This window comes from Talpa europaea (assembly GCF_964194135.1).
Source record: "Talpa europaea genome assembly, chromosome: 10".
Classification (NCBI taxonomy): domain Eukaryota; kingdom Metazoa; phylum Chordata; class Mammalia; order Eulipotyphla; family Talpidae; genus Talpa; species Talpa europaea.
The window spans coordinates 48819644-48834027 of NC_140077.1; the positions used below are offsets into that span (position 1 = coordinate 48819644).

A 14384-nucleotide genomic window follows, 5' to 3' on the forward strand; every position below is an offset into this window, starting at 1 on the left:
TTATAGTGTGGTGCTCAACCCCTTGTGCCACCAGGGAGGCCCTGAATATACTTTTTTAAACTGCATTCACACCACAAATCACAAATTTTATTAAAACCATAAAGTGGTTTTAAAAATTGTATATATTCAGAAAATAAAGAGCCCCTAGGAATTAAAAACAGAAAAGCAGATATTAAAAGATTATTTGAAAGTAATTAGATGTTAGCAGATAAAATTGAGGAACTCTATCATAAAATAGAGCAAGAAGAATGGGAAAGAGAAAAGATCAGAAAATGAGAGAATTAGTCCAAGTGACTTAATTAAATAAAAGAAATTCCAGATAAAACAAATAGGAAAAATGGGTGGAGAAAAATCATTGCAGATACCTAGAGCTGAAAGACAAAGGATTTCCAAATTAAAAGGGGCTACTGATGGGGGGGGGTTGCAATTGTATGGGGAATATAAAAATAAAATTTATTATTTAAAAAATAAAAAAATAAAGAAAAAAAAAAGAAAAAAAAAGAAAAAAAAAGAAAAAAAAAGGGGGCTACTGAGAATAGCAAATCAAGTACAATCCATTCGTACCAAGGCACATCATCATAAAATTTTAAAACAATAGGGACACAGAAAAGATCCCATAGCCAAGTATGAATCAGTGGCTTTGGGCTTCTCTATAGTGAAACTAGAAGCTGCAAAACAATGGAGAATGCCTTCAAATTTGAATGGAAAGTGATTTCCAATCTTCTATCTGAGGAAGCTTGCATTTCATCAAAATGAAGCAAAAATGTGAAAGAGGACAGGAGATTAAGAAATCCAAGTATCGGAGCCTCCCTGGTAGCACACAGGGTTAAGCACAGCACTGTGATGCAATCTGCAGCCTCTGCAGCATGAGTTCAATTCCTACCCGGCCAGGGAGCAACCCACATGGCGCAGCAGATCTTTCCTGTTGCGCCTGCTGCTCCCCTCAGCAGTGTGCTCGGTTAGTCTGCCTGTTCTGCTCCCCACTTTGTCTCTGGTGAATCTTCTCACTCCTCCCCGCATCTCTGGCCTTTACCGCTGTTCTTACATGCATAAATAAATAAATCTTTAACCAAAAAAAAAAGAAAAAGAAAAAGAAATCCAAGTATCCAAACAAGAGCCAGTCCAGAATATCTAATGGTTGAGAATTCACTGAGAAGAAATTCACAAAACAATGGTAGAGTTTGGGTCTAAATTTGCTATAAGAACGGAGAATATCAAATCCATAAAGAAAGAGCCAAAACAATGTATAATGACAAGGAAAACAAACTATTATACAAGAAAGGTGTGGTATAATGGTAGGATACTGTAGAGAACAATGCAAATAGTACTTAGTGGTTCTGTATTAAGTACTGATTTAAATATGTTATGTCCATTAACTCATTAATTCTTACAACCACTTGAGAAGGAAAGTATGACTGTTTTCATTTTGTAAATAGGGAAACTGAGGCATAGAAAGGCCAAATAATTTGCTCAAAGATAAAGCTAAAAATAGGTACACAGCGATAACCAGGCAGTCTGGTTTTAGACTCTGTGTTCTTTCTTTCTTTCTTTCTTTTTTTAAGATTTATTTATTTATGCACACAAGAGCTGGGGTACAGGCCAGAGGTGCGGGGGGTAAGAAGATTCATCAGAGACAGTGGGGAACAGAACAGGCAGATTGACCGAAGTACACTGCTGAAGGGAGCAGTGGGCGAGTCAGGAGAAGTCTGCTGCACCATGTGTGTTGCTCCCTGGCTGGGGGATCGAACTCATGCTGCAGAGGCTGCAGACAGCTTCATAGGTTGCATCTTAACCCCTTGCGTCACCAGGGAGGCCCTAGATTCTGTGTTCTTTATCTCTGTAATCTACTGCTTCTTTCTGATTTGCCTAAATAATATAAATACTGAATATTGATCCAACCAAATTATACTGTAATGACAATGGGAGTTATAAGGGCAGGGAAATATGCAAATGTATGGTGTCTCTGGGTAATTACTAATTCATCTTTAATAGGAGAAACCTAACTGATGATATCTATCTGAAAAATTAAGAAATAGCAATATAAGCATGTTACTTAAAGTATGGAAATAAATATTAAAAGGCTTAAGGAGGGGGCCTCCTGGTGGCGCAAAGGGTTAAGATGCAACCTATGAAACTGTCTGTAGCCTCTGCAGCACGAGTTCGATCCCCCGGCCAGCCAGGGAGCAACCCATATGGCACAACAGACCTCTCCTGTCTCGCCCGCTGCTCCCCTCAGTAGTGTATTTTGGTTAGTCTGCCTGTTCTGTTTCCCTCTCTGTCTCTGGTGAATCCTCTCACCCCCTGCATCTCTGGTCTGTACCCCAGCTTTTGTATGCATGAATAAATAAATCTTAAAAGAAAAAATGCCTGGGAGACACTTCTTGACAATAAGGAAAAGTTATATAGTATGTTTATCCCCTTTTTCTTGACCCTAAAACTAATAGATAACTTCAGATTTTACCAATTGACAATAATTGTAGAACTGTATTTGGTATATTTGTTCATTTTTATATCTCTCAAATATTCAGTCAACAATTAAGTCTCTTTCAAGAACCAAATCAGTAGGGTTTTAAAGAACGATTACCAGATGTTTAAAGAGGAATCGCTCAGTCTTCCTGATCTTTGTTCTTGCACAGTACATCTCAGGACCACATGTCTGATTTTGATTCTTTAAGGGCTTTCAGGCAATTTTTTTATTGTCATTTTCTTCAACATTCTTAGAATAAAAACACTGGTTTCCTAGAAAAGCTACAGTAATTACACAAGGCTTAGGAGTAAACACTCTATTTTCAAGTCATGAGATGGTATAAGCCTGAAAAAATTTGCACAACCATGCTAATTCATCAGTAAGTTTACATTTCAATTATTGCAAGACTGAAAGACTTTAAGTAGGCCATATCAGCCACACTATACAGGAAATTATATCCTAGGAAAGCTCTGCTTTAAAAATAGGCAAAGGAAGAAAGGAAGGTTGCCAAAATACACAGCACTTTCCATTTGTTTTGATTTGAACACAGCATCTGTTTTATCAGGTGCAATCTACTATTTGCAGGCTTAAAGGGAATGGTAGTAGTTAGGGGGGAAAGAAGTAAATTAACCAAAAATGTTTACTTTCTGAAAAAAATTTTGAAGTAGATACCAGTGAAATTTAGGTAATAACCAAATACCACAAAAAACAAACAAACAAACAAACAAACAAACAAACTGCATTTTGGATTAGTGGTCAGACTACTAGCAGAATCAAATCAAAGTTAAATAACTAGACCAATATTTAAGAGATGTACAATGCTCTTGTAAACACAATTCAATATTTTATATATACATAAAATTCAAATCTTTTCTTATTTTCTCATTCTTTCATAAAACACTGAGTAACTACTATATACCAAGTACTGTTGTAGGTATGGGAATATACAATTAACAAAACAACAAAACTCTTTGGAGCTTATTTTGGTGGGGAAAAGACACATATGAATAGTAAAATAATATCAAGCAGTAAAATGGCTATAAAAATATAACAAGGAAATTTTCAGAAGGTTAATTTTGCTAAGAAACTCAGGCAAAACAAATTAAATTTGGATGGGATTACCACATAAGGAAAATTTATAAGGAGAGAGTTCTGATAAATCTTATAATCAGAGGTAAGCTGGGTGGTTTAGTGGGGACTCAATAAGAAGACACTATTGACATTTTTTTTTTTTTTTTTTGGTCAGGAATAAGTTTAGTTTGAAAATACTTAAAAACTGCCAAGAATTTATAGCACTTTCAAAACTTCTAATTTCATCCTTAACCATCTGATCACAGTTGATTTAGATTGCTTATGTGTCCTGCCCTAACACTGGTTAAGCTGCCTCACTGCCCTAACTGGAACACATCCATAAATTGTGGGCACTGGAAGGTTAATCAGAAACACACTGGCTGGTTAGTTGTGAAAGCTGTTTACATGTGTATATGTGTGTGTGTGTGTGTGTGTGCGCGCGCGCACATACAGTGAAGTTAGGATTCTCAACTATTTTTTCTATAGCATGGTAGAAGAGAGAATAAAATATTAGAAACCAAAGATATCCAGTGTGGTACCAATTATGCTTTTATTATCCATGTGTCACTGGAGAAGTTAATTCACGTCTCTGAGTCTGCAGTATTGACATATTTGCCCTGCATACTTTACAGACTTGTAATGAGGACCAGTAAATTATTGTGGTGTGCAAAATAAAGTCTCTTTTCCCCAAAGATGTCTATTATGAACCCAAGACTATCCCTATGAACCTGTGAATACGTTAGGTTACGTGGTAAGGGAGAAATCAGGTTGCAGATGGAATTCACATTGCTCATCAGCTGACTTTTCTGATTGAAAGAGGATTTGAGTTTCATCAATGGCCACACTGTGATCACAGGGGTCAATGTAAGTAGAAGAGGGAGACTGAAGAGGTAGGCTTAGAGAGATAGCTGCGTGAGATGGTCTCTGGCCAACACAGTTGATTTTAAAGATGGAGAAACAGAGCCATAAGCCCATGAATGTGCGCACCTTGTACAAACTAGTAAAGGAAACAGATTTTATCCCAGTCTCCAGAAGGAATGGAGCCCCGTGGGTCCAATTCATATTTCTGACCTTGAGGATTGTAAGAGAATAAAAATTCATATAATTCTTAGCCAATAAATGTGTGGTAATTTGTTACAACAACAATTGGAAAAAAATGCAAAAATATTTTAAAATTGGTAGGAAATTATATAAGATGCTATTATTTATCCAACAAGATAAGATAGCTCAGATTAGTCTTTAGCAGACTTGATGGCAGATAACATGACAACCAGGAGATCTTCAGAGCTGTATCATATTTTCTTCTCAAAGGCAGATGTCCTCCGTTTCCGGTTTCAGTGCCTAACCATTTTGCTCTGAGTTCTTCTTTTATTTGTGAAGCAGAGTTGATTACCATGTAATTATCAAACCATTTCCAGCCACCAGTCTTTCTACTTCTTTAGTTTCTCTTAATTAACATTATTCTGTTTCTCTCAAAGAGATGGTAAAGAACTTTTTCAGAGTCATATTACCACAGCAAAATTATGTAAAGGTAATTTCCACTTTGTTGATAATGAACAATTCTCTTAAAACAACTGTAAAATATGCTAAGTATAATATGCTAAAACATCATTGTTTTAGAGTTTTTCTCACTGGTCTGATTAAGAAAGCTAATAGATTCTTTTTCCCATAGATGAAAGTATCTTAATTTATGATTTAGAATTCAAATGTCAGGGCTAGGTCATACTTATTAAACCCAAATTTATAAAATTAATGCAGTAATAAAAATTTAAGTGTACTAAGGAAATAAAACACAAATTCATGTTAAGTTTTCAAGATTAACAAAGTTAAATTGACTCACATTAAGGAATAGAATATTTTTACAATAGTACTTAGGTCAACCCCTAAATGTTACCATCTTTTTAAACATTACAGGTTTATTTCTTTTTATTATAATTGAAGATCTTTTTGTTTCTTACTGTTATGGCCTTACCTTTTATTTTAGGGAATGGTATTTTTGTGCCTTCTGATAATATCGTATTATTAGTGTCTCATATAAGTTTCAACTTCAAACACAAATATATACACAAAGACACACAGCAGTGCACCAGTTATTATGTATCCTGAGTATATAATGCCTAATGGTGGGTTCAGATTTGAGAAATATATCACCCTGTACTTCAATTGTACAGTTAATTCAATTCAGGAAAAAAAATCTCATAATAACTGTCTCACAAACATTCAACATAAGGGGGTATACAATGGCCCATAGTATATGCCCCGGCTCATATTTTCATGGTTTTTGAAAATATGGCTATCTTTTAAAAGAGAATTCCAATAAAATATTGTACAGTAGGGCAAAGTGTTGCCTCTGGACTGAAGCAAGGGCTATGAAGTTTTACACGTTGCATGGTCTAAGTGTAAAATTTGACAGTAATCTCATGTCTTACTGAATTTAGCAATAAAGAAACTGGGGATGCAGTTTCATGTTTTGGGTTTTCATCTAGCCATTCTAATGATAGTTTTTACTTTGTTTCATAAAATTATTGGTCTGTGACTTATTGGAAATTAAAAAAGCAAAACAAAAATGGTCATTTACTGCAGGTACCCTGGGAATCACTGTTCATGGAAGATAAAAGTTAATTCTAAAAATTAATATATGCCAATACTATGAAACAATAACTGAAGGATTTATTACAACACATGTTAAAATATGTCACTTCAAGTAACTTTTAAAATGACTTTAAATAACTAAGACTAAGACAAAGTGATTCCATCACTTAAGACTATTTCACCAATCCTAGATCCAAGATGTATAGTAAATGGATAGGAAAATTTCAAAGCTCAACTAAGTAACTTTTCTATTTCCACTCAATATATGCCATCTTGTAATGGATTTGTATTTACTTCAAAAATTAGTTTTATTAAAAGAGTAAAATGGTGATTTTAAAAGTTCAATAGAATAGGTAAGGTATCATAACCTCCACCCAGCCTCCAAAAAGATAAAACAAATCAAAATTAAAAATTATCATAGATCTCTGATCATTTCATAAAATGGATAACAAGACTATCTCTGAATACCCCTTACAAAGAAACATGCCAATATGCCTAGAAGAATTGAAAAGAGGTACTCAAACAAATCTTGCACATAATATTTATAGCAGCACACTTCATAATAGCCAAGGGGGAGAAACCATCCAAATGCCCATCAGTGGAAGAAGGAATAAACAAAATGTATATCCATCCACAAAGAGGAATATTACTTGATCACAAAAGGGAATGAAATACTGATACAATGCTATAATGTAATCTTGAAAACATGCTAAGTGAAACAAGCAAGACACAAAAGGAAGCATTATAAATGGCTTTATTTATATGAAATATCTAAATTAGGTAAATCCATTTAGATAGCAGACTAGAAGTTTCCAGGGGCTGGGGGGAAGGTTGCCTGGGGAGTAAAGTGTTATGGTGAGTAAAGTGTATTTGCACAGTACTGTAATATACTAAATGACACTGACTTGTTCACCTTGAAATGGTTAATTTTTTTTTAAAGATTTATTTATTTATACAAGCACTGGGTACAGTCAGAAGCGCTGGAGGGCGAGAGAACTCACCAGAGCCAGAGCAGGGAACAGAACAGGCAGATGGACCGAAATACACTGCTGAGGGGAGCAGCGGGCACAGCAGGAGAGGTCTGCGCGCTATGTGGGACCCTAGCTGGTGGCCGGGGATCTAACCGGAGCTGCAGAGGCTGCTGGCAGCTTCGCAGCCCAGCGCTCAACCGCTGCGCCACCAGGGAAGGCCTTTGAAATGGTTAGTTTTATGTTATGTAACTCACCTCTAAAAAAAGATCCATGGTTATCGGTGTGCAGTTATTTGAGTACTGACTGCTTACCAGTTGATTAATCACAAGTAAGCTATGATCTTGCTACTTTCTAACTCACTCACTCCATCCTAAATTATGCTAGCATTTACAGATGGGGAAGGCCATTTAATATAAGACAGTTGGGGTAAAGTTGGAAATGAGAAAAACTTACAGTAACGAGTAAAATAAAAATTTAGTGGATGTGAAATAAAAGGGAATGCAGAAGAGAAAACTGAGAGAAGAAGCAATGAGTACTGAAGAGGCAATCATTATAAATATAGTCTAATTAAAGAAGAAAAAAGATTATAGTTGTCAGTTGTGAGGGAGTATCTGCATGTTTAAATTAATTTGAAAATGACAAAACACCTATGGAAGGAAGGAAAGTTTTGAGGCTAGACAGATATTTTCTCAATATGCCCATAAACTTATAAGGCAAATAAGCAGAAAAGATAGAGACAATCCTCCAACTTCATATTATATTAGAAATTATAGACTAAAAGAATAACAGCCAATTACTCATGCACTTATTTAAATGCCAACTGACCAAGTGACTGATATTTGGAACTTCACTTTGGAATTGCACTAAATTAGTTTAACAAAAAGATTAATTTTATTACTTCACACATCTATTACATTTTAAAACCAACACATTATTCTAGACGGTTCTAAAACTATACTTACATATTCCTTCACGTTTTTTGTTTTCACAGCTTTGTAGGAATAATAGGCAGGATAAAGCATTCCAAACACCAACCTGAAAGTAAAGAGTATGAGAAGACTCATCAAACACGATGCTATTAACAATTCATGAAAATTTCAGTGTTAAATTTGTAAGAGTGAAAATGTGTGTATAAACTAAATCCATCCAGAAGAACAAAGTACAATACATTCTTTAGGGCCTCCCTGGTGGTGTAAGGGGTTAAGCACCGCACTATGAAGCAATCTGCAGCCTTTGCAGAACGAGTTCCATCTCTGGCCGGCCAGGGAGCAACCCACAGGGCTTAGCAGACCTCTCCTGTCTAGCCCGCTACTCCCCTCAGCAGTGAATTTCAGTCAATCTGCCTGTTCTGTTCCCCACTCTGTCTCTGGTGAATCTTTTCACCCCCTTGCATCTCTGGCCTGTACCCAGCTCTTGTATGCCTAAATAAATAAATCTTTAAAAAAAAAAAAAAAGCATTCGGGCCTCCCCTGGTGGCGCAGCGGTTGAGCGCTGGTTTGATCCCCGGCCGATGGCCAGGGTTCCACATAGCGCACAGACCTCTCCTGCCGCTGCTCCCCTTAGCAGTGTATTTCATCAGTCTGCCTTCCCTGCTCCCGGCTCTGGCTCTGGTGAATTCTCTCACCCTCCCGTGCTTCTGACTGTACCCAGTGCTTGTATAAATGAATAAAAAAATCTTTAAAAAAAATTAAAAAAAAAAAAAAGAACTCAGTTAATATTTCTAATAACCCAATATCCTGGGTTCTGTTTCTTAAAAAAAAAAAAAAAGGAAGCATTCTTTACAAAAGGATGATTTTAAAATTTTCAAGTTTTATAGAACAATATTATTGAAAAATTGCTATTTTAAACTTTTTTTTAATTGCCACAAATGCTATTCTGTATTTCTTTTAAAAAATTGGGTAATGTAAAAATAGCCAAAAATAAAATAAAAATTGTTTCTAACTCTACCAATCAAAGATAATCATGGACAACATTTATTGTATATGAATCCCATTCCTTATCCATGTGTAGTATACCTAAACCATATATATAACACAAGACACACAATTTGTGATAATGAAAAAGTGGTCCTTTATTAGTTTAAGAAGCACTGGCTTTTAATGCTAATGATAGAGCTGTCAAATAGCACTTGATATTTTTATTACAAAATATATTAAAATAACTCTCTTTGAAGGCCTCTCCGGTGGCGCAGTGGTTGAGCGCTGGGCTGCGAAACTGCCTGTAGCCTCTGCAGCGCCCGTTCGATCCCCGGCCACCGGTGTGCAGACCTCTCCTGCAGCACCCGCTGTTCCCCTCAGCAGTGTACTTCGTCAGTCTGCCTGTTCTGCTCCCAGCTACGGCTCTGTTGAATTCTCTCACCCTCCCGTGCTTCTGACTGTACCCAGTGCTTGTATAAATAAATAAATAAATCTTAAAAAAAAAAAAAGATTCTCTTTAAGCATTTATAAAATGACCAAATCACTAACAGAATTTAACCTAATGCCATATTTTAAGATTACTTCACCAAATCCCAGATTGAAGATATATGTGTGTGTATACATATGTAGCGTGCGTGCATAAATCATTAAATATAGAAAAGGCATGACACAGATATGTGCTACATCATGTAATATTTTTGTCCTTATATATTATTTTACAGCACTTTTCTTAATGTCTTCATTACATGCCATGTTGAGATTCCCACGGTTCATTTAAACAATCTGGTATGCATAGGCTTTTGGCTAATTTCCAGGTTTCTGTTATCAAACATACTACTCTGTGAAACATTTTGTGTACACTGATATTAGCTTTCTGGTTGTGAAGGTACTGCTTCAAAAAGTACACATTTTTCTTTATTACCAATATGTCCTCCAAAAGTAAGTTCTATTTTATATTCCTATAATTGCTAATCATGATAATCACTTAAAAAAAAAGTGTTTGTCAGCTAAACAGGAGAAAAACAATAATCTCATAGATGTTTTAATGTGTGTATTTCTGAACAACATTAAGGATGAATTTTTTACTGGCCTTTTGATACATGAGATATATATATATGCTTTTGTTGACTTTTCTTTATTGGGGTTGGGAGGTCTATTTTTCTGTTTTCCTTTCATTGAAGTAACATTCGTTTACAGCACTGTACAGGTTCCAGGAGTACATTTTCCCACTCAGCAACTGAGCCTGCAACTGTCAATCCAATGATGTCTACCACCAAATAGTCACCACCCACCACCTACCAGTTGGCCCTTTCTACTCATCCCCTCCCACCCTCACGTGCCTCTGGCACCCACCATTCTGTTGACAGAGTCTAAGGGTTTGTTTTTGTTTTGTTTGTTTGCTTTGCTTTTTCTTCTATATTCCACAAACAAGTGAAATTTTACTGTATCTGTCTTTTTCTTTCTGACTTACTTCACTTAGCATCATCCCCTCAAGGTTCATCCTTGTTGTCACAAATGCCAAGATTTCATTTTTTCTTTTTATAGCTAAGTAGTGTTTCACTGCGTTTATGTATGACATCTTCTTAATCCATTCGCCCATCACATTGGGCTCTTGGGTTGCTTCTATATCAGGGAGGCTGTGAATAATGCTTCAGTGAACACAGAGGTGATTATATATTTTTGAGTTAGCCTTTTTATTTTCTTCATGTAAATGCCTAGAAGTGGGATTACTGAATCATATGGTAGTTCTAGTTTTAATTTTTTTAAAGATTTATTTATTTATGCATACAAGAACTGGGGTAAGGCCAGAGATGTGGGGGATGAGAGGATTTACCAGAGACAGAGTAGGGAACAGAACAGGCAGACTGACTGAAATACACTGCTGAGAGAAACAGCCGGTGAGGCAGGAGAGGTCTGCTGTGCCATGTGGGTAGCTCCCTGGCCAACTGGAGATTGAACTTGTGCTGCAGAGGCTGTGGATTGCTTCATAGTGAGGTGCTTAACCCCATGCACCACCAGGGAGGCCCTGCATATTGTCTTTGATGAAATACGTATCCTCTGTTCATTTTTTAAATTGGTTTTATATATATATATATATATATATATATATAGTTGTTGAGCTGTAAGAAGGGGGTCTAATATCTTTTTTTTTTTTTAAAGTGGGAGACAAAGTTTTATTTTTATTTATTTATTTATTTATTTATTTAAATAGAGGCATGTTTATTTATTTATTTGTTTGTTTGTTTGTTTTGTTTATACATGCACTGGGTACAGTCAGAAGCGCGGGAGGGTGAGAGAATTCACCAGAGCCAGAGCGGGGAGCAGAGCAGGCAGAAGGACCGGAGGTGCACTGCTGAGGGGAGCAGTGGGCGGCAGGAGAGGTCTGCCCGCCATGTGGGACCCTCCCCCGGAGGCCGGGGAGCGGCCGGGGATCGAACTGGAGCCGCAGAGGCCGCGTGCAGCTTCGCAACCCAGCGCTCAACCGCTGTGCCACCGGGGAGGCCCGGGGGTCTAATATCTTAATATTTTTTTAGATAGATTCAGTTTTAAAGAAAAATTGGGAAGATAGTATACAGATAGCTCCCATAAACCCAATACCCCTACCATTGATATCATGCATTAAAATGGTACATTTGTCACAATTAATAAGTCCATATTAATATACTATTTATTAATTAAAGTCCATGCTTTATTCAGATTTTCTTTTAGTTTTTATCTAGGATCCTTTTTTTTTATCCCAGGATAGCAAATTATATTCAGCTGTCTTACTTCCTTAGCTCCTCTTGGCCATAACAGTTTCTCATACTTTCCTTGGGAAATGACCTTGACAGTTCTGAGGAGTATTGATCAAGCATATTGTAAGAGGACCTTATTTTGAAATTTGTCTGCTTCACTGCCTTCCTTAACGAGTTCAGCAGATGGCCTCCTCTTGGACCAGTCCTTAAAGGGGCTCATAACAACAAAATAACTCGAAAACCACTGCCTTCTATAACGATTTGTTTCAACATGGCTTCCTCATACGCCATCTTCTATTTCTACTTAACTCTGGAGTGTATGTGTCTTGCCTACAATGCTGCCTTCCTTCATTTCTTTCCACCTCTCCTTTCTGTTCTTCCATTTTTTCTTGTTTAATTAGTTCATGTTTTTCTTCAAGTTCCAATCTTCAGCAGACTTCAAAATCACTTTTATTTTGAATTTAGAAGAATTTGGCAGGATTAGTCATTTGCCTTTAGCATATTCTATTTTAGAATGTTTGATGTAATTTTTAAAAAAGATTTATCTTTTATTTATTTATGCATACAAGAACTGGGATATGGGCCAGAGGTGTGGGGCATAAGAGGATTCACCAGAGACAGAATGGAGAGCAGAAGAGGTGGATCTTCTGAAATACACTGTTGAGGGGAGCAGTGGGTGAGACAGGAAAGGTTTGCTGCACCAAGTGGGCCACCTACCTGGCAGGGGATCAAACTAATGCCGCAGTGGCAGGCACTAACTTGATAGTGCAGTGGCTGGTAATAGCTTGGTAGAGCTGAGAGTTAGCCCCTACGCCACCAGGGAGACCCCTTGGCTGTTTGATGCAACTTTTTTTTTTTAAAGATTTATTTATTTATACAAGCACTGGGTACAGTCAGAAGCGCGGGAGGGTGAGAGAATTCACCAGAGCCAGAGCGGGGAGCAGAGCAGGCAGAAGGACCGAAGTACACTGCTGAGGGGAGCAGCTTGTGGCAGGAGAGGTCTGCGCGCCATGTGGGACCCTCCTCCGGTGGTCTGGGAGCAGCTGGGGATCGAACTGGCACTGCAGAGACTGCGGGCAGCTTCGCAACCCAGTGCTCAACCGCTGCGCCACCGGGGAGGCCCTAACTTTTTTTTTTTTTTTTTTAAGATTTATTCTTTTATTTATACAAGCACTGGGTACAGTCAGAAACAAGGGAGGGTGAGAGAATTCACCAGAGTCAGAGCGGGGAGCAGAACAGACAGACTGATGAAATACACTGCTGAGGGGAGGAGCGGGCAGCAGGAGAGGTCTGCGCACCATGTGGGGCCCTCACCGGTGGCCGGAGATCGAACCGGAGCTGCAGAGGCTGCGGGCAGCTTCTCAGCCCAGCACTCAACCGCTGTGCCACCAGGGAGGCCCTGGTGCAACTTTTAATGTATGTAACTGACTTCGAAAATAGGTAACTTTCTCACATATAGTAAGGATTTGATGCTAATTAATGTTATACAGATCGGTGCTTTGCATTTACTTTCTAATCTTTACATTGAATAGAAGCAGTCAAACAAACACAGTATCTCTAACACCTAACTCTTGTACAAGTAGAAAATAATTAACTTATTACATTTGGACATGGGATAGATTAAAGGTCTTAGTGAATACTGGGACAATTATTAAGGAACACCATTATTAATATTACATTTTATTATTGCTCCAATGTGAGTATAACTGAATATTTTATTACTAACATATGTAATATTTTCCTCTTTTTTTGGATTTTTAAAAAATTTTAGGTGTTACTGTAGATGTTGGCAACTTGGGAGGTCAGGCATACAGCCAAAGAATGAGAATAGTGAAAAATTAAATAAAGTTAACTTTAGAAGGCCACCTACAAGATAAACTCAGGGCTTATAAAGGGAGTATTTGTTACAAATAAAATTCACCTATAAATTTGAATATAGTTTCAGTTAGCGGCAGTAAGAAATAGTTACTAATTTCCTTTAAGTCTTATTTCCTCCCAAAGAGGGAGAACTTTGCCAAAACACTCACAATAGCCTTCCCAATTTACCCCCCACAAAGGTAAATTTGCCTATATGAACACAGGCTATGTTGAAAATTTTATACTATTTTAAGAAGGAAATAAGATTTATGGGACTACAGAGGGTGCAATGGTGTCAGTGTCATTTTTTATATCTAGGAAATACATAAAATGGCCATTTTTCTGCATATATGTTCAGAAACAATCCATCCTTTATAAAAAAATTTTAGAGAATTAAAGTGTATTCCAAGAAAAGTCTCAGAAGCTACTAGGAAGAGTGCTCTCACTACCAGAATATCATCAAAGCATAAAGGTTATCAGCATCATTTGAAAAAAACTGGTATTCTTTTAGATGAAAGGACAAAAGCAATGAGTCTAGAAATTAACTAAAATGGGATAGCTAATATTAAACCAACAAAATAAGCTATGGGATAAAAAATCAGAACGATGAAAGACAGAGGTACCAGGCTTGTTAGGATTAGTTAGTACAAATACAGTATCCTTCAAGGAGCAACAAAGAATACAACATATCAGGCCCTTTCTAAACGGTATAACCAAACATTTTTCTGTAATCCAATTTACACAAAAAACTATTTTGAAATGAGTTGAATTCCAG

The 14384-nt window shown here is 37.0% G+C and overlaps 1 protein-coding gene across 1 annotated transcript in view; it reads right to left on the reverse strand.

Moving 5' to 3' along the window:
- Nucleotides 1-14384, reverse strand: part of REEP3 (receptor accessory protein 3) — a gene marked incomplete at its 3' end in the record, with an annotated part of 89515 nt that overhangs the window by 39157 nt on the left and 35974 nt on the right. The window contains exon 2 of the mRNA XM_084245895.1: nt 8064-8136. Coding sequence (XP_084102021.1) covers nt 8064-8136 — 73 coding nt within the window. The remainder of the gene's footprint in view (nt 1-8063; nt 8137-14384) is intronic.